The 20,890-nt window shown below is 50.1% G+C and overlaps 1 protein-coding gene across 6 annotated transcripts in view; it reads right to left on the bottom strand.

The window, feature by feature from the left end:
- Window positions 1-1,815: 1,815 nt before the first annotated feature.
- The window catches only part of KLHDC3 (kelch domain containing 3), a 344,468-nt gene continuing 325,393 nt past the window's right edge, over window positions 1,816-20,890 (bottom strand). For 3 of the 6 annotated variants that reach the window (XR_011203919.1, XM_069236430.1, XM_069236428.1), the window contains 3 exons: window positions 7,558-7,636; window positions 4,660-4,748; window positions 1,816-4,206 (listed from right to left, as the gene is read on the bottom strand). Coding sequence is in view for 5 of the 6 variants with exons in the window: in XM_069236430.1 (XP_069092531.1) it covers window positions 4,682-4,748; window positions 7,558-7,636 (146 nt within the window). In the remaining variant the exon portion in view is untranslated. Of the gene's footprint in view, window positions 4,749-7,553; window positions 7,637-20,890 lie in introns of those variants that run through there. The other 3 variants (XM_069236426.1, XM_069236427.1, XM_069236429.1) reach the window with 2 other exon arrangements.

Below are 20,890 nucleotides of genomic sequence, written 5' to 3' on the forward strand. Positions count from 1 at the left end.
ATTCCCTTTTTGAAATGTTTTTGAATATCCTGTTATTAAGACTCTATAAATATACAGTCCATCCAAGCAATTTGCTTAGAAGTGGGGTTCTCTGCTTGGGGGTACAAAGCATGTGAGGCAGCCATGAGATGGGGATCCAGGCCCTGGCGTATGGCTCTCAACACACTTCTTAGAAACCGCTCACGTGCACTGCATACATTACAGCTGCCTCTGGGCCTGAAGTATGTACACATCTATGTACGTATACGTTATTTTGTAGTGCCGACCCAGTGAAAAGGCAGCAGAGCGCTGTACATGGTCACAGAGAGCATAAACTCCATGAGTGATCGGAGAGAGATCTGGTCGTGGATGGAGAAAGCTTGTGATGTCCTGTTCTTCATTGAGCTGCATCTTCAGCTCTTCCCTAAGCCGTAGCAGGGTCGGGCGGTCCTGGTGGATACAGGAATGTTGTCCAAGAGCCTCGGTGCATCACAGGAAAAGGCCCATTCTCTTGGTTTTTGTGCTTTTCTTACTCTGTGGTCTGATGTCTGCGGGAGTGTTGATGTCCACCAGCGATGGTGAGCTTCTCTGCGCATGAGCGGGAGAGCTGGGGGCAATTGTTCAGTAAATGATGCAGCTGGTGCTGAAGATGGTGCGGGCTGCCAGGGGGAGTCGATGGGGGTCCTTCCGGGTGGGGGGGATGTGATCATATTGGCCTGGATGAGACGGATGTCAGTGTGCAGTCTGGGAGGCCATGGGGCCGGGTGTTACCACCATCCAGATGTGAGAGTACAAGGGCTTGAACAGCGATTCTGAAGTCGCTTTCTGGTAGAATTTGGTTTTCTTTAGCAGCGAGAGCGGGTACCAGGCAAAGTGTTCCTTGACGGCGAGTGTGCTGTCCAAGGTAAATCCAAGTGACTAGTCATTCGGAGAAAGATGGGGATTGGAGCTGTCAAGACTCAAATCGCTGACTCGGTTTGTACTGTATCGTGACTTGTTTTTCACAAATAACAGGAATTCTCTCTTGGTTGGGTTGAGCTTCAGGCAGGTGCTGGACATCCCGGTCTGGGTGAACTCATTTGCAATTTCTACCTCTTCTCTTGCAGGATGAATTAAAAATGCCAGATTTAAGGCAACCTTGAAGTCGACTGAAATTATTGAAAATATCAACTCAATGCGGAGGGTAGTCTATGGTGGTGCACATCTGAAACTGAAGTCATCTCACTTGACATTTTTAAAAAACACACGTGGCGTAAATTTATTTCACATTTGTGAACATGGGCGTTCCTCTGCAATGTAATTTGGCTAAATACCACCGCGATCAACATGCAGATTCTCTCTGCTGATTGGCTACTCAAAATCTTAAGAATGTTTTGTTTGTCCAGCTTCATATCAGCACAGAATTTGCCGTAAATAACATTATCAACTCATGTTAAATCCAAAGTCGAAATCAGATGTTTACAGGAGTTATATGTTTCATACTTTATAAGAGTTGCTCTTTTGGTTTTATGTTTAATTCTGTAAATTGATCTAGTTCCAAGATCAAATTTTCATAAATAGTTGCCTTTTTGGATTTCTGTATGTTTTTGTAAGTCAATTTGTTTTTTTGATCACAATACTCTGACTTGTTTTTAGACAAACCAATAAAACGGAGTGGCCACTGGGCTCCTGAAAGCAGTCCTAGAGGCCGACAGATCCCCAGGATAAGCTCTAGTCGCTCCAAGCAATTGGATCTAGGGATCAGGATTCAGTTCTACTCAACCCCTTCTAGGGATCCAGGGATGTGCTCTCCTCACTTATCTTTGCAATAATAAAAGAATGAAACCGACAACGCTCTGCTTGTTTAAATATTTATAAAATCAATGCTCTATCTGACAGCATCTAGCAAATTCATTCAGACACCCCACTGAATCCCATCCTTGAGGCAGATCCCCTCAAACAGGTCAGAACTATACAACAGATTTTTAAATACCCCACACCTTTGGCAGTACAGACAGACCTTGTATCAAGAGATTCTGGTCTAAAAGGAAGTTTATCCTTTGAGATCTTCAGTGGAGCTATTCTAAACAGCCCCCCCCGGTCTGTAGAGTGAGACGGCTCAACAGCCCCCCCCCATCTGTAGAGTGAGACAGCTCAACAGTCCATCTGTAGAGTGAGACAGCTCAACAGCCCCCCCCCCCCCCCCCCCATCTGTAGGGCAGGATGAAACCTCATCAAGGGCAGGGGATGGCGATGGACAAACATCAAATTCCCTGCGGCAAGACTTCCCAACACATCCTAATCCAAACGCAGAGGTTCAACAGATCCCTGTCTGTAGGGTGGGGGGCCCAAATTGATCCCCATCGATGGACAGCATGGTCTCAACAGTAATACTTTGCAATAGAGCAAGAGATCATACTCTTAAAACAGGTAACCAAACAGATCCCCATCTCAAGAGATAAGGAGACCACACCTGCTACAGAGCATTCTGCAATCAACTCAACCATACAGAGACAATCCCAACACACTGCACCCACACAGCGCTGAATGGGATGCACACCTCTAAGAAGAGCCCCAGACCGGACAACACCACACACAATCTCTGGACGTCCACGAGAGGACATCTGTGACGCATAAACACAAGTAGCCCCCTTCCTGCCGGGGATTGTGTCTCACAAATCCCACGGTACACAGACACGTTCCAAGAAAAGCACAGGCACATCGGTCACATGCACACACAAATTGTTTACCACAAGTCTCTGTTCCCTTCAGATTCAACCGCCAGGGCCATCCCCTGCATGCTCTAGGTTTACTAGAAAGGCAAGCACACTCATATCAATGTTTAGGGAGCCGCCCAACACACACAAACACACACATCTCATCCTTGAGGAAGCCACCCAACACATGCAGCTCAACCAGCTAGGGAGGTGCGCAATACACACCTGAGCCAAAGCGTGGGTGCACCATGGTCAACCCACCACATTACCCAGGAACACAGCAATCCTCCGCAGGGAACCATACATGTACCAATTCACAGGGAGCAAGGCACCCCATTACTATCAACCACTGAAACTCACAAGTACAGGCACCCCACAAACATTTCAAAAGTTGACAAGTTTGACACTTCCTTATCATTCAGGAAAGCCCAGCAGCTGACACCTAGGCTCACCACAACTTTACATCTCAACTCCTGAGAAGTCTCACGCATCCCAGCACAGCAGTGACCTCTCAATCTAACTCTTAATGAGCCTTGCACTTTCTAACTAGAAAACCCACACACCTGACAACCCTTGAAGAGGGTCACACAACTCTAAAACCTGGGGTACCCCCTCAAAACCAACAGCTGCAGGGCTCTATATAACTACCAATGCTACACCCATCCCATGTAATAGAGAGCCTCACACATTCCAACCCTCATGGAGCATCACACATCCACAGAGGCCCCCACAGAACCAACACAGGGCCCCACACATTCCACAGCTTGAGCAGTCTCTCACAAAAACACAAACACTGAGAAATCTGAAACACCAGAACCAGAGGGGGAACACACCCTAACACTTGGGACCACACACCTCAAAACAGGAGTGCACCCTGCCCAGTCACTGAGGGTCATGATGCCAGCACAACCCCATCCATATGTAAGGTGCCAAAGTGCACCCAGTTCCACGGTGAATCACGACTGCACCCCCTTCTGATACAGGATCGTCGATGGCATAGCTCTGTGGTTCTTCTGAGCATACTGGTCCACTTGCGTCTGTGCTTTTCTTTCCAAAAAGAGATGCCTTTGAGAGTGGAAATAAAAACTGCTGTGCCCTAATCCAAGCCTTTACACTCAACCAGGTGTTCTTCTACTGGGCGTCACCGTAAGGCAATGCTGGGACAGGCAGTGTAGGCTCTAGTAAGACAGTCTGTGTGCATGGGGACAGAACATATGATACATGTGGGCAACCAGGCCACACTACACCTGAAGCGTGGCATCAGCGTGGCACCTCCGACTGAGGGTACAAACGACAGACCTTACAGATGGGTGTCCATCTTGTGGCTGCGGAGAGATTTGTGCTTATTCTTCTCTGATGTGGGCGGTGCTGTGTGAAATGTATCCAGAGTTTACATTCACCCTCGGAGAGACCATAGCTAGTGATCGGGTGGAGCAAGCAGACGCAGCCCACCGCCTGGGACAAGCAGCGACAAGTGCAGTGTAGCGGTGGCCATGTCCTTCCAGAGTCCACAGGTCTCCATGGTAGTAGGCTGTATACAAGGAAAAAAGCCTGAGTTAAAGGTGCACATTGCCCACAAAAGTTGTAAGAACCATGAAAGGTGGTGCTACGGAAAGACAGGGGTGACCGAGTAGGTATGGCCAGGATGAGGGTCGTGCAGAAGAGGTGGCGGGAGCCGTAAGGTGTTTGTCCTGAATGGGTCATCCGTACAAATCACACAGAAGCTGGGCTGTCCCACTTGTATGGAAGGGCCAGGTCATGGACATGCGAAAACACAGACATACGATGAACTATGGTAGACCCAGGCAGAGAGGGACATATGGCGGCTCTATGCAAAGGACGGAAGCTTAGTTTGTGCAATGAGGGTGGTCAATCACTCCATGAGAAGGGTGGACGAGACCAAGAATAGAGACAAGAGGCGGACGGTGAGTAATGCCGACGTGAAATGGATGGGTGCAAAGCAGGATGGCAAGTGAATCCATACAGGGATGGCAGAGGACGGCAGGCTATCCATGCGAGGACAGGATGGGACGGCTGATGGTGCTGTTGGTGGTCATGGCGGTCAGCTCCCACCTGCAACAAAAGAGAAAAGGCAATGAGAAACATCTACTAGCAGTGGGTGTATCTAACCTAAAAACGAATGTAGCAACAACTGCCTCTTTGGCATTAACAGGCCCAGCCAGCTGGAAACTCCTAGAAAGACTCAAAGGTAATGGCAGGAAAATGCAAACTTCGTAATAGTGGCATTTTCAAAATTGTAATCTAAAATCCAACTTTGTCCATTAAAAAGGAATTTAAATTACTGTTTGAGTGCAAACTTGGTATTTCTACATGCTTCCAATCAAACATTAGCGCTTAAAAAATGTAATAAGGCACCATTATGTAGGCCTTTCAGTACTGAAAGCAACATTATGTAGGCCTTTCAGTACTGAAAATCAAATGAAGGAGTTTTTCACTACTAGGACATATTAAAATTAAAAACACATGCCCTCGTTTTTTACATCCATGCACCCTGACCTATGGGCTATTTAGAGCCTACTTTAGGGGTGGCTTATATGAATTAAAAGGGAATGTTTAGGCCAGGCAAAAAGTTTATTTTGTCGGGTGAAATTGGCAGTTTAAAACTGCATGAGGGCTGCAATGACGGCCCTGAGACATGTTTTAAAGTGATGCCTGGGGCTGGCTCTAAGGCGGCGCGACTGGTGCCACTGAACCGGGTGCCGACTTTGGGTGGGGGCGCCATGTGTGCAATTATAATATGGTTTCAAAAGCACCTGCTGCCGTGTTCCTTGCCTCCAGCAGTCTTCGGGCAACAATGAACTTGTCAAGATAACTTGGGTGGTTAATATTCTTCCTGGGGAGAGATACGAGTATTGTCCAATGGAGGTTTTGACTCATCATAAGGCAGCTCTAGGCACAGAAGGATAATGCGCCTGCTGCAAAGAACGTCCACCACAGAGCACAAAAAAGTGCATTTAAAGTGAATAGGTCAGCAGGTTACTGCTTTTGTCAGAGATCCTTTTGTTATTTGCAGTTTGCAAGTTAAAATCCTAGTATAGAACAGTGAGCAACTAACTGTCATCGAAGAGCTGCGTGCAAACTGCAAGGTACAGATTAGAGGGCTAGGAGTTTTTCCCTGGTCTTTCATTAAGCTAATGTTACAAAAAGGGTTCATTTGAGTAGAAATCAATTCTTATTATTAAAGAGAACCCCCAACCATGGCCTTAAATGTTAAATTCTGAGTTTGTGTTTCTCAAACTATCCTGACTGACATGCGACTCCTACACCTTGTCTTATGTAACACGTCTTATCCACTGATTCACCCAGGTGCGATGATGGTCTGTGTAACGTGTGCGTGGTGGAAAGTGCTTTGACATTCTACACTGGGATGAGTGGTGCCACGAAACTAATTACATGCGTCTGAGTGAGAGAGGGTATGGAGACTTGAGGGTCTCTGTTAAAGGGAGTTAGTGAGGGAATCCGTGGCGGCAGGGGTCATTGGGGGGGTGCCACCAGTGCTAAAGGCGGGGGGCACAATGAGTGCTGCTGCCCACTAGTAGCATTTCATCTACAGACTCTGGGTACCCTGCAGTACCATACACGAGGGACTTACAAGTAAATGCAATCTGCCAATTGGGTGAAATCCAAATGTCACCATCTTTAAAAGACAGAGCACAAGCGCTTTAGCAGGGTAAAGTGAACAGAGTCCGAAGGCCAACGAACCCACATTCCGGCAAACAGAAGAGACGGCAAGAGGTTTGAGGGTGAAGTTGCAGAGGGCCCAAGTCCTGCAATCAGAGTTAGATACAACTTCCCAGAGAGCCATAGAGATAACACAGTTCTGAGTCATAATCAGGGCTCTTTGTTAGTAATACAAAATCAGAGCTCATAATCTCCAATAGAACTCGGACGTCAGTACAATTTGTCAGGAAATAGGACTCCTGGGGATCAAAATTATGCAAAATCTTCAAAAACAATCCCAGAGAGTAATTTAAGTAAAACAGTAAAAGATATAAGTTTAAAGAGATTACAAAACATCCCTTACTTAAGACAGTGATAGTAAACAGTGAAAATACCAAAGGCATTTAATAAAACATAGTGAGCCCTTAGAGCAGCCTGAGATATCACCGCACCCAACACATCGCCACCCTCAGGCACCAACAACAAAAAGCATCAACTCCGTCAGGCAGTACTCCTGTTACACCACCAAACCTTCAGCCGAACCCGTTGTTCTTAGATAAGAACACCCCAAAATATCTCAGACATATCTATATATAAGAGCTGATATAGTGTGTGGGTGTGTGGGGGGGGGTGAGGAGTTATCACCTAGGAAAGGTCAAGGATGGACAGCGGAGGGGGTAGTTGTTACCTAGAGAGGGCCAGGGATGGACAGTGGGGGTGGGGGGTGGTAGTTGTCACCTAGAGAGGCGAGGGATGGACAGTGGGTGTGGGGGGTGGTAGTTGTCACCTAGAGAGGCGAGGGATGGACAGCAGGGGGTGGGGGTAGTCGTCACCTAGGAAAGGCCAAGGATGGACAGCGGAGGGGGGTAGTTGTTACCTAGAGAGGGACAGGGATGGACAACAGCAGGGGGTGGGGGTGGTAGTTGTCACCTAGGAGGCCAGGGATGGACAGTGGGGGTGGGGGGTGGTAGTTGTCACCTAGAGAGGCGAGAGATGGACAGCAGGGGGCGGGGGGTAGTCGTCACCTAGGAAAGGCCAAGGATGGACAGCAGATATACACACACCACCAGCATGGGAACGCCTCCACAGCCTAGAAGAGCACACATTCTGTCCAACACCCGAGTACGAACACTGGAAAGATGAACAGTGCCTTGTGACTGAAGATGAAGGTGCTACGACCACCGGGCTCATTCCGCCTTACCTGATATCATGAGGGAGGCCCGACTGGTCCAGACCGTGCTGGATCACTGCTAATTTACACAATGTCTTCAGGCTGGGACCTAAAGAGAGAAACGAGAAACAGGGTCACTTTAGTGGCCAGGACTATGGGTGGTCATCCGACGTAGTGGAATGATGTGTCAGTGACCATAAGTGGCACAAAATCCTAGGCTGGAGCCGAACGCGGCACTGAAACAAGACCTTTACAAAAGAGCACCACTAGACAAATAGTTTGAAAATGTTACCTGGACCAGCAGCCTGACAATAAGACCTGGTTCAGGCACCGGAGGGCGAGGCCAAGGGAAGTCGTCAGATGTGTGGAATCTACCATCTGACTCAACCAGAATCCCGGCCCCCGATAGTGTGAAGGCGGGTCCTGTCACTATCATACCTCCTTCACCAGATTACCTTGAGAACCAGGACCACGGGCCAGGGTAAGATTAAGTAGCAGATTGCCACCTCTGTGGCAGGTCCGAGGCCCCTAGTGTGTGTGGTGCGTGGTGTGTGTGGTGTGTGGTGTGTGTGTGTGTATATATCTCAATCCATCAAACATTTACAGAGCGCAGCAAATCACCCGTGAGGGTCCAGATGACTTGATATAGCTGCATTTCTGTCCACTGCTAGGAGAGCAGTGAACCCCTCTGGTTCATGAGGTTGTGATGTTTACCTTGTCTTAGCAGCCATGCTGGCTGACAGAACCTAAGAGATTCCTAAGGATAAGCCGGATCTGCTTCGGAGTTACCACGGGTGGTCCTCTTGTGGGTCACCTGACTGGCCAACATCTCGGGTAAAGCTAATCTGTGCAGAGTAGGGCGGGGGATGTATCACTCGGGGTTTCTCCTATCTTGGTTATCGGCTGAGTGAGTACTCCCATGGGCTCAGAACGGACCGGTGAACAAGTTACTTACTTTCAGGAAAGCTTTTTCTTCAAAAGATTATCTAGCTGCAGAATCCTCCTCTTTTGAATAAGCGTCAGATTGGATCCAGAAAAACTTTTCGTAGTACCCCTGCACCCCAGAAGGTGGCGCCGTGTGGCTCAGCACTGACACCATTCTGCTCCAGAAGTGACGTGCGTGGCCTGTAGGGGCTCCACTCCTATGTGCTGATGTCCGTTGCTTTCGACACTGTCCACACCTCCAGACGTAGAGCCCCAAAAGCATATTGGTATTTGAAAGTGCAGATTCCCAGACTTGGGATCTTTTAGGAGGTAAACTCCAATCCCAGAAGAAGAGGATGGGAGGGTCAGGGAAGAATCTGCAGCTAGAGAGATTCTCTACAGGCGTATACAGCTCTTGTTGAGGGACAACTGGCAGCCGAGATGAGGTCCGCCACCTCCAGGGGAAGGTCAAAGGTGTTCAGCTGTCGCCGCTCGATTTCCAACCATGAAGGTGGAGGTTGCAGAGTTCCGGCTACAGAATCCTGTCCTGTTGCTGAGACAGCAGGACATCCCGGAGGGGAGCGTAATCGGAGTACATAAGCTCAAGCCCAGCAGTTCTTGATACCAAACTCTCTGGGCCCAATCTGAGTCACTAGGGTGATTTGTGCACGTTCTGCCCTGATCTTCTTGAGAATTCAGTGGAGGAGTGATATCGGCATACAGGCGTTCCACTCGGGGAGGAACAACTCTCCAAGCGAGAGACGCTGTGGAAACACCAACGCACAAAAGTGCTAACATTGTGTGTTCTTGGCGGTGGCGAACAGATGGAGACAAGGTTCTCCCCATTCTTGGAGGAGACTTTGCTCAACCTTTGGGTGTAATTGCCACTCGTGATCCACTAAGCGCCAACAGCTGAGCTTGTCCTCCCTAGCATTCACAGATCTTGCCAGGTCATTCACCACCAGGAAAATTCCTTGGCGGTACTGCTGTTCCCAGAAATGCAAGGCCTTGTGGCACAGGGTCTGAGACAACACGCCATTTCTTGCAGCACCACACAGTAGTGGTGTTGTCCGAGAGCACCCGCCCCAGCCTCCCTTTAAGGCGCAAGAAAGATATCTGCAAAAGTGTTTGGCCCTCAGCTTCAGAAGGCTGATGTGGGGCCAGGACTCTGCCTGAGACCAGAGACCTCTGATATCCACCTCTCCCAGCTGGCTGCCCCATCTCAGAAGAGATGCAGTGGTCACCACCGTCAGCTCTGGGTGGGGAAGGTAGAGGGGTCTGTTGCTGAACCAATCGCGCACCACCACTGCAGAGCCTTTGTAGTCTCCTCTAATATCTCAACATGGTTGGAGAGGGTCCCCTTGATGCTGGGTACACTGGGATTTCAGAAACCACTGCAAAGCCGGAATATGCCACCTGCAGTGCACAACCAGCTAGATGCAGACGGCCATCACTCCCAGCAGCCTCAGAGCCAACCTCACTGGAATCGAGAACCAAGGCCAAACGTTTGGGATCACCGCTTGAATGTCCTCGGAGAAAGGCACGAACCCAACCTGTGCCCAGAATGGCTCCAATGAAGGGGGGCGTTTGAGAAGGAGTTCGGTGTCACTTTAGCAAACTGATAGTGAACCCCAAGGATGACAAGAGGTTTCTGTAGTCTGGAGGTGGTTGAAGACTTTTTGGGGTGCACCCACCTTCACCACTCAGGTGGTACTGACGGGCCAGGAGGGCGAGAATATGAAACAGGAGTCTTGCACATCCAATGCCACTATCGTCGAGAGCAGACAAGACCTGGGCCAGGGTGAGGATTTCGAACTTCTTGAGAGCGCAAGTCTAGACTAGGCCAAATACCTCCATCGTTCTTGGGCACAAGAAAGTAGCGGGAACAGCAAGCATGCCCTACTTGTGACACCAGCACCCGCTCAACAGCCCCTTTGGCCAAAAGGGCTTGCATTTCCTGCCCCAAAATCAAGAGATGGTCCTCCGCCAATCGCTGAGGTGATAATGGGAGGTGCAGTGGGGACGAAAGGAAGAGTAGGGCATAACCTTCTTGGACAACTTGTGGTGCCCACCTGTGCAATGTGATCTCCTGCCAGCCCAGGTAGAATCAGTGGATTCTGCCTCCCACTGGGTGGCTGGGACCCTTTGGGGATACACTAAAGAGGCTTGGCGGGGGTGCAGGATGGGGGTGGCATGCTAACCTTGGTCTCAGTCATCACAGCCTCTCCTACAAAACTGTTGGGAAGAAAAGGCTTGGGGTAAGGAACACCTCGTCCAAAGCCACAAAAGAAACGCTGAACATGCTGTTGGCAAGGCTGGGCAGAAAGGACACGGGAGCAAGCAGGAGCCTCTCTCGCCTTGCAGCGTTCGAAGGCAGAATCAGCTTCGTCACCGAACAGGCGAGTCCCATCGAATGGCATGTCCGTCAAGGAGGACTGGACATCGCCCGAGAAGCCAGATGAACGTAGCCACACGTGGTGATGAATGGCAACACTAATGCCCAGAGCCCATCCGATGGAGTCGGTGGTGTCCAAGCTACGATGAACTGTGAACTTGGCTGCATTACGACCATCCGGATTGGCCTGTGACAGAGCAGGGCGAAGGTCATTCAGGAACAGTGGGGAGGACTCGCACCACCGAGACCCAGAGGACATGGGTGTAGCTACCTATGAGCAGGCAGCATTAATAGACGGTAAGGCCAAACTGGCAGATGAGAAGAAGTGTTTACCGAATGTCGCCACTTGCTTCAATTCCCAATTAAGGGGAGTGCTAATAAAATGTTTGGGTCCTGCGAAAATATGCCGTGTTGCTTTGAGCAGGGGTATAGTGTCTGACAATTAGCTGGTTAACTGCAGGAGCAGTACAAGATTAGCCCAAGCCCTTATTAGCGTGTGTCAAGGACTCGCTAAAAGGTCGGCTTTCATCAGGACGTTGGTTTCCACCTCCATGGTGAGGAGCAAGGGGTCAGGGACTTGAGGACTATGCAGAAGTATGGCATAGGATGCAGATTATTCGGTGGCCGGGCCAGGAGGGGAGAAGAAGGCTGACTCGAGAGGGCTCTAGCCCAATTACATCTTGCAAGTTCTCATGCCAACTGTCATCGGCATAGGGCTGAGCAAACTCCTCATTCTGGTCAACGTCACTGTCGGAGTCTGTGCCGAAAGAGAACGTAAGAGTGTTGCTTGTCAGGTGATGAGGCGAGAGCAGAAACCTCGTCAGATTCGGTTGAGATGTAGGTAGGTTTTGGACCGGTGTCAAAGAACAATCGGGGCACCCTCTTCGGGCAGTGCAGTCTGCATCGGCGTACCCAGGCCAGGATTGTTTAGGGCTGAGCGAGATGTCAGTACTGGAGGAGAGGGCAGAAGCAGCACAGAGGATTCAGCTGGTGCCAAGGGTGAACCCAGCAGGGGTAATCCAGGGGTTAGACCTCTGGGTTCGGTGGGACCTGAAGGAGCGCCAGAGGGAGTCGGTAGAGATCCAAAGAGCCAGAGCAAGTTGAGCAAAACTGTTCGATTTGGCATGTTGTGGCTGAAGGCCCCGGAAATTCGGATTATGCCGGAATCCGCTCCGGAATCGGCTCCAAATTCAGCCGACTTCCTGAGTGGGACCGTTGGCACCACCCATGGGGGGAGTAGAAATGGCACGAAGAAGAGGAAATCCACTCGGACTTTTTATGGTTCTTGTGCCTCCCTGAGCAATGAGAGCAAGATGAAGACCGGCCTCAAGAGCAGCTCCATGAGCTCCGGGAGAGGGACTGGGAATGAGCTTTCAACTGGGAACGGTCCCGGTGCTAACTTCTTGTACTTGGCGACCAAGATTGGCCTTGTGTTATCTAATGGCCTTCAGGCTCATACCCCACAGGTCTTGGAGTCGTGGCTCCCCCCAGACACCACAGGCAAACCTGGTGGGAATCTGTCACAGACATCTGTTTGTGACAATCCTGACAGGGTGTAAAACCTGTCGTCTTATGGGGTGATATCCCCTGCACGCTGTTGAAAATTTGAAGAGAAAAATCCAACAAAAGCAGTCTATGAGGGACAAGAGAAGCTCTAGATCCACGTCTAGAGTTGTTGAAAGAAACGAACGGACGTCAGTGCACAGACCTGGAGCCTTTATAGGCTCCGCACGTCACATCCGAAGCGGAGCGGTGTCAGTGCTGAGCCTCACGGCGGGAAGGTACTATGAAAAAAGTTTCCAGATGCAGTCGGACGCCTGGGGACTATTCAAAGGGTGAGGAATCTGCAGCTAGAAGCCTTCATCAGAAAATTCTGGTTAGTTAGGAACCAGGAATGCTGAGTGGCAGGACCAGGACTGAGCTGTGTCCAGCATCTAAAGCCTAAAATAATCTCACTCCTTGTAAATGGTTCATCACTGACTTTAAGGTGGGGATTCAGTCGGTTCAAGATGAAGCAAACTGACCTGTGGCGTTTAGGAATCCGTATCAATTTTCAAAAGGGGCATTTGAATGAAAAAACTGCTGAAGATGCTTGAGGTTTTATCATTTTGTACATTTATTTGGCCTGAAGGACAATTTAAGTTCCACCAAAGCTCTTTCCAATGCAGCCATGCGGTAGATATTTTAGATTCCTTCCCCCAGCCTTTCAGGTAAACTTGAAACCTTTATCTGGGAAGGAAATGCTTTCCAAATGGTAATTAAATCAGATTGTCTGCGCTTTCTTGTTACTTCAGTGTCTTTGTGCACATGTCGCCCTACAGGACCGCTACCAAGAGTGTGAAACATGAAAAAGCACTAACACCAATAAGAGAGGTTTCTGGTGCTTTGAACAGGAGAACCTGAGGTACTGAGGAGAGCCCACTGACCCCCAGGACCTGCCTCAAACCAGACCCATAGACCCCTTCAGGACTCGACGCAAGCCTACCCTAACGCATGGCCAGGACTTAGACCACCAGTACCCCTCACCACCTCACAAAGGCAGGAATTATCCATGTCTCAATGAACCAGAGTGCACAGATGGTCCTGCTCGACACATGGCTACAATGTCAAACCAGACTCAAGGTCAAGATGAGAAACCACACCAGACACGGAGCAAGGATGAGAATTTACATCAGACAGGACTGCAGACCTGACACACGGCCCAGGCTCCACACCAGACACACGGCCAGGGCTCCACACCGGACACACAGCCAGCGCTCCACACCAGACACCGACAGGATTCCAGACAAGACATGGAATGAGGACGAGAAACCATACCAGACACGGAGCAAGGATGAGAATTTACATCAGACAGGATTGCAGACCTGACACACGGCCCGGGCTCCACACCAGACACACGGCCAGGGCTCCACACCAGACACCGACAGGACGCCAGACGGGACCTAGAACGAGGAGGAGAAACCACACCAGACAGGACTGCAGACCAGACACACGGCCAGGGCTCCACACCGGACACACGGCCAGGGCTCCACACCAGACACCGACAGGATTCCAGACGAGACATAGAACGAGGACGAGAAACCACACCAGACAGGATTGCAGACCAGACATACGGCCAGGGCTCCACACCAGACACGACTCCGGACGAGAAACCAGACCAGACACACGGCCAGGGCTCCACACCAGACACCGACAGTACTCCAGACCAGACATAGCGCAAGGATGAGAAACTACACCAGACAAGACTCTGGACCAGACATAGGGCAAGGATGTTATATCAGGCACGAAGTGAGGACAACAAACCACACCAGACAGGACTGCAGACCAGACACATGGCCAGGACTCTGTATATAGTACGCTGGGTTCTAGTTGTAGTACCCTCCTCCCTACACTTTATTGCCTGTCAGTGTGTTTTGGACTGTAGTGCACTGGGACCTTGCTAGCCAGGGACCCAGTGTCTGTACTCTCTCCCCTAAATTTAGTTGCTGGTAAACTGTTTACACCCACAACTGTTATACTGATGCATCCATGTAAGTCCCTAGTATATGATACTTGGGTACCCAGGGCATTGGTACACCAGGGGTCCCTCATGGGCTGCGGCCACCCATGAGAGCCCGTGCAAACTGTGTCTGCAGGCCTATCATTGCAGCCTGCGTGAAATGGTGCATGGGCCTTTCACCCCAGATATGATGCTTGCCTTGTATCCTGCTCACTGTACGTGGACACTGTAAGTCACCCCTATGGTAGGCCCTTCAGCCCCAGGGCAGGGTGCATGTCTAAGTGTGAGGGTACCTCTGCATGAGTAGGGTACCCATACAGACCCCATACTCCATTCCCTGGGCTTTATACGTGTGGGGATGCCATCTCAAGGTATGTACTAGACACTTGTCCAACTACATAATGGCTTTTCCAAACTCTATTCATGTTTGGTATCAAACATGCTGGAATCATGCATCTACGTCGATTCCAGTGCTGGTTGCGTGATCCCCTGTACTCTGGGGGGTCCCTTAGAGGATCCCCAGTTCTGCCTGTGTAGCCTTACAGGGTTTGGCTGCCAGCCCCTGCCAACCTTAGACACTGTTCTGCCCTCCTGCTGGTGAGCCTAGCTGAGGCCAGAGAGACAGAAGAAAGGATTTTCTGCAAGGGAGAGGTGTGACCACCTCCCCTTGTGTATTAGTTGTCTAGGAACTGGGGTGGGGTGGCCTCTGAGTGCCACCAGACTGCTATGAAGGGCACATTTGGTGCCCTCCCTGCATAATGTGGTTTGCACCAGTTCAGGAACCCTGGCGCAAAACTGCACAAAGTACAGGGGAGTGACCACCCTCCTGTCCAGCTCCTCCCCTAGAGAGGTGCACAGAGTTCTGCCAGTTGGCCGCTTGATTCTGCCATCTTGAAAATAAGATGGGCGGTGGACCCTGGAAGCATCTTCCAGGTTAGGCCAGGTAGATGACGTCCCTAACCACCTATGATAGGTGTGTCACCTCAGACAGTGACCAACGCCCTTTTAGGGTTACTTAAGGGGTCCCACGAGGGGGGTCCTCAGATTTGTCAAGCAAGACCCTCCAAGGAACTCTCTGAAAAACATCTTCTACTCCTGTCCTGTAGATCCGCTGCTGGTCTGCTTTGGAACCAAACAAGTCTGCTTCTGGTAGGATTGTTTCTGCAGCTCCTGCAAGATTTCTGCAAGACCCAAAACTATGCATCCTCCAGGGTCACAACTGCCCTGCAACCGCAGGTACCTCAAGACTGCAGACCAGACCCACAGCCAGGACGCCACATCAGACTTGGAGCGAGGATGAGAAACCACACCAGACACAACTCCGGACCAGACACACGGCCAGGACTCCACATCAGATACAAAGGGAGGACGAGAAATCACACCCAACATGACTCCAGACCAGACACAGCGCCAGGATTCCACGTCAGACTTGGAGCGAGGATGAGAAATCCCACCAGACACGACTCCAGACCAGACACACAGCCAGGACTCCATACCACACATGGAGCGAGGACAAGAAACCTCACCAGACACAACTCCAGACCAGACACACGGCCAGTACTCCACATTAGACTAGGAGCGAGGACGGGTAATCACACCAGACACCACTCTGGACCAGACACACAGCCAGGACTCCACATCAGACACAAAGGGAGGGCGAGAAATCACACTAGACGTGACTCCGGACCAGACACACAGCCAGGACACCCGACCAGACATGGAGCGAGGACAAGAAACCTCAACAGGCACAACTCCAGACCAGACACATGGCCAGGATTCCACATTAGACACAAAAGGGGGGGGGGCGAGAAATCACACCAGACACTATTCAAGAGCAGATACACGGGCAGGTCTCCACATCAGACTTGGAGCGAGGACGGGAAATCACACCAGACATGAATCCAGACCAGACATGGAGCGAGGACGAGAAACCACACCAGACACAACTCCAGACCAGACACACGGCCAGGACTCCACATTAGACACAAAGGGAGGACAAGAAACCACACTAGACACAACTTCAGACAAGACACATGGCCAGGAATCAAGATCAGACCATAAAGGAGGATGAGAAACCACACCAGAAAGGACTGCAGACCACACGGTGGCTAGCTCTCAAGAACACACCAGACATGCAATAAGAAGTTAAGGACAAACCAGACATGCAGGGAAGACTCAAACTAGACATCTTTGCAGGACCTCAGACCAGACATGTGGCCAGGAATCTTTGGAAAACTAGCCAAGCAGGACAACATACATGGGCAGGACAACAGATATGGGCAGGACTCCAAGGGAGACCCGACAAGTGGGCAGGACAAAGGACTCGAGATCAGGCACGCGAGCAGGAACTCAGGCCAAACCAGACATTCAGACAGGACTGGACACAAGACACACTAGCAGGACTCCAAAGCAGATCAGACACAAGGGCAGGACTCAAGACCAGACAGATGCACATGACTGCAAACTAGACCAAACGTGTTGCAGTGTCCAAACTAGACCAACAAGGCACAACTAAAAACTAGACCCGTGGGGCAGGATTCCAGACCAGATGTGGAGCGAGGAAAAGAAACCACACCAGACAGGACTGCAGACCAGACACACAGCCAGGACTCCACATCAGACTTGGAGCGAGGATGAGAACCCACACCAGACAACTCCGGACCAGACACACGGCCAGGACTCCACATCAGACACAAAGGGAGGGCGAGAAATCACACCCAACATGACTCCAGACCAGACACACAGCCAGGACTCCACATCAGACTTGGAGCGAGGATGAGAAACCACACCAGACAACTCCGGACCAGACACACGGCCAGGACTCCACATCAGACACAAAGGGAGGGCGAGAAATCACACCCAACATGACTCCAGACCAGACACACAGCCAGGACTCCTGACCACACATGGAGCGAGGACGAGAAAACTGACCAGACACAACTCAAGACCAGACACACAGCAAGGACTCCACAAAAGACACAAAGGGAGGACAAGAAACCACACCAGACAACTCCAGACCAGACACACGGCAGGACTCAAGATCAGACCTGAAAGGAGGACGAGAAACCACACCAGACACGACTGCGGACCACACAGTGGCTAGCTCTCAAGAACACACCAGACATGCAATAAGAAGTTAAGGACAAACCAGACATGCAGGGAAGACTCAGACTAGACATCTTTGCAGGACCTCAGAACAGACATGTGGCCAGGAATCTTTGGAAAACTAGCCAAGCAGGACAACATACATGGGCAGGACTCCAAGGCAAACCCGACAAGTGGGCAGGACAAAGGTCTCGAAATCATGCATGCGAGCAGGAACTCAGGCCAAACCAGACATTCAGACAGGACTGGACACAAGACACACTAGCTGGACTCCAAAGCAGATCAGACACAAGGGCAGGACTCAAGACCAGACAGATGCACATGACTGCAAACTAGACCAAACGTGTAGCAGTGTCCAAACTAGACCAACCGGACAAGACTAAAAACTAGACCCGTGGGGCAGGACTCTACACCAGACCGGGAGGTACAGAAACTAAACCAGACCCAAAAGATGAGGAAACAAAACTGAAAGGTAAGGAAAATAAACCAGACATGAAAGGTAAGGACACCAAACCAGACACGAAAGGTAAGGACTCCAAGCCAGACACGAAAGGTAAGGACTCCAAGCCAGACACGAAAGGTAAGGACTCCAAGCCAGACACGAAAGGTAAGGACTCCAAGCCAGACACGAAAGGTAAGGACTCCAAGCCAGACACGAAAGGTAAGGACTCCAAGCCAGACACGAAAGGTAAGGACTCCAAGCCAGACACGAAAGGTAAGGACTCCAAGCCAGACACGAAAGGTAAGGACTCCAAGCCAGACACGAAAGGTAAGGACTCCAAGCCAGACACGAAAGGTAAGGACTCCAAGCCAGACACGAAAGGTAAGGACTCCAAGCCAGACACGAAAGGTAAGGACTCCAAGCCAGACACGAAAGGTAAGGACTCCAAGCCAGACACGAAAGGTAAGGACTCCAAGCCAGACACGAAAGGTAAGGACTCCAAACCAGACACGAAAGGTAAGGACTCCAAACCAGACACGAAAGGTAAGGACTCCAAACCAGACATGAAAGAAAGGTAAGGAAACCAGACCACACTGAAAGTTAAGGAAAGCAAGCCAGACACGAAAGGTAAGGACTCCAAACCAGACACGAAAGGTAAGGACTCCAAACCAGACACGAAAGGTAAGGACACCAAACCAGACACGAAAGGTGATTCCAAACCAGGCATGAAAGGTAAGGACTCCAAAACAGACAAGAAAGGTAAGGACTCCAAACCAGACACGAAAGGTAAGGACACCAAACCAGATACGAAAGGTAAGGACACCAAACCAGACACGAAAGGTAAGGACACCAAACCAGACACGAAAGGTAAGGACACCAAACCAGACACGAAAGGTGACTCCAAACCAGGCACGAAAGGTAAGGAAACCAAACCACAGTGAAAGTTAAGGAAAGCAAGCTACACACAAAATCTAAGGACTCCAAACCAAACATGAAAGGTAAGGACTCCAAACCAGACGTGAAAGGTAAAGACTCCAAACCAGACGTGAAAGGTAAAGACTCCAAACCAGACGTGAAAGGTAAAGACTCCAAACCAGACACGAAAGGTAAGGACTCCAAACCAGACACGAAAGGTAAGGACTCCAAACCAGACACGAAAGGTAAGGACTCCAAACCAGACACGAAAGGTAAGGATTCCAAACCAGACACGAAAGGTAAGGACTCCAAACCAGACACGAAAGGTAAGGACTCCAAACCAGACACGAAAGGTAAGGACTCCAAACCAGACACGAAAGGTAAGGACTCCAAACCAGACACGAAAGGTAAGGACTCCAAGCCAGACACGAAAGGTAAAGACTCCAAACCAGACACGAAAGGTAAAGACTCCAAAAAAGACACGAAAGGTAAAGACTCCAAACCAGACACGAAAGGTAAAGACTCCAAACCAGACACGAAAGGTAAAGACTCCAAACCAGACACGAAAGGTAAGGACTCCAAGCCAGACGTGAAAGGTAAGGACTCCAAGCCAGACGTGAAAGGTAAGGACTCCAAGCCAGACGTGAAAGGTAAGGACTCCAAGCCAGACGTGAAAGGTAAGGACACCAAACCAGGCACGAAAGGTAAGGAAACCAAACCACAGTGAAAGTTAAGGAAAGCAAGCTAGACACGAAATCTAAGGACTCCAAACCAGACACGAAAGGTAAGGACTCCAAAACAGACACGAAAGGTAAGGACTCCAAACCAGACACGAAAGGTAAGGACTCCAAACCAGACACGAAAGGTAAGGACTCCAAACCAGACACGAAAGGTAAGGACTCCAAACCAGACACGAAAGGTAAGGACTCCAAACCAGACACGAAAGGTAAGGACTCCAAACCAGACACGAAAGGTAAGGACTCCAAACCAGACACGAAAGGTAAGGACTCCAAACCAGACACGAAAGGTAAGGACTCCAAACCAGACACGAAAGGTAAGGACTCCAAACCAGACACAAAAGGTAAGGACTCCAAACCAGACACAAAAGGTAAGGACTCCAAACCAGACACAAAAGGTAAGGACTCCAAACCAGACACAAAAGGTAAGGACTCCAAACCAGACACAAAAGGTAAGGACTCCAAACCAGACACAAAAGGTAAGGACTCCAAACCAGACACGAAAGGTAAGGACTCCAAACCAGACACGAAAGGTAAGGACTCCAAACCAGACACGAAAGGTAAGGACTCCAAACCAGACACGAAAGGTAAGGACTCCAAACCAGACACGAAAGGTAAGGACTCCAAACCAGACACGAAAGGTAAGGACTCCAAACCAGACACGAAAGGTAAGGACTCCAAACCAGACACGAAAGGTAAGGACTCCAAACCAGACACGAAAGGTAAGGACACCAAACCAGACACGAAAGGGGATTCCAAACCAGACACAAAAGGTAAGGACTCCAAACCAGACACAAAAGGTAAGGACTCCAAACCAGACACAAAAGGTAAGGACTCCAAACCAGACACGAAAGGTGACTCCAAACCAGGCACGAAAGGTAAGGAAACCAAACCACAGTGAAAGTTAAGGAAAGCAAGCTAGACACGAAATCTAAGGACTCCAAACCAGACACGAAAGGTAAGGACTCCAAACCAGACACGAAAGGTAAGGACTCCAAGCCAGACACGACAGGTAAGGACTCCAAGCCAGACACGACAGGTAAGGACTCCAAGCCAGACACGACAGGTAAGGACTCCAAGCCAGACACGACAGGTAAGGACTCCAAGCCAGACACGACAGGTAAGGACTCCAAGCCAGACACGACAGGTAAGGACTCCAAGCCAGACACAAAAGGTAAGGACTCCAAACCAGACACGAAAGGTAAGGACTCCAAACCAGACACGAAAGGTAAGGACTCCAAACCAGACACGAAAGGTAAGGACTCCAAACCAGACACGAAAGGTAAGGACTCCAAGCCAGACACGAAAGGTAAGGACTCCAAACCAGACACGAAAGGTAAGGACTC

Source organism: Pleurodeles waltl, chromosome 5 (genome assembly GCF_031143425.1).
Source record: "Pleurodeles waltl isolate 20211129_DDA chromosome 5, aPleWal1.hap1.20221129, whole genome shotgun sequence".
Lineage (NCBI taxonomy): Eukaryota > Metazoa > Chordata > Amphibia > Caudata > Salamandridae > Pleurodeles > Pleurodeles waltl.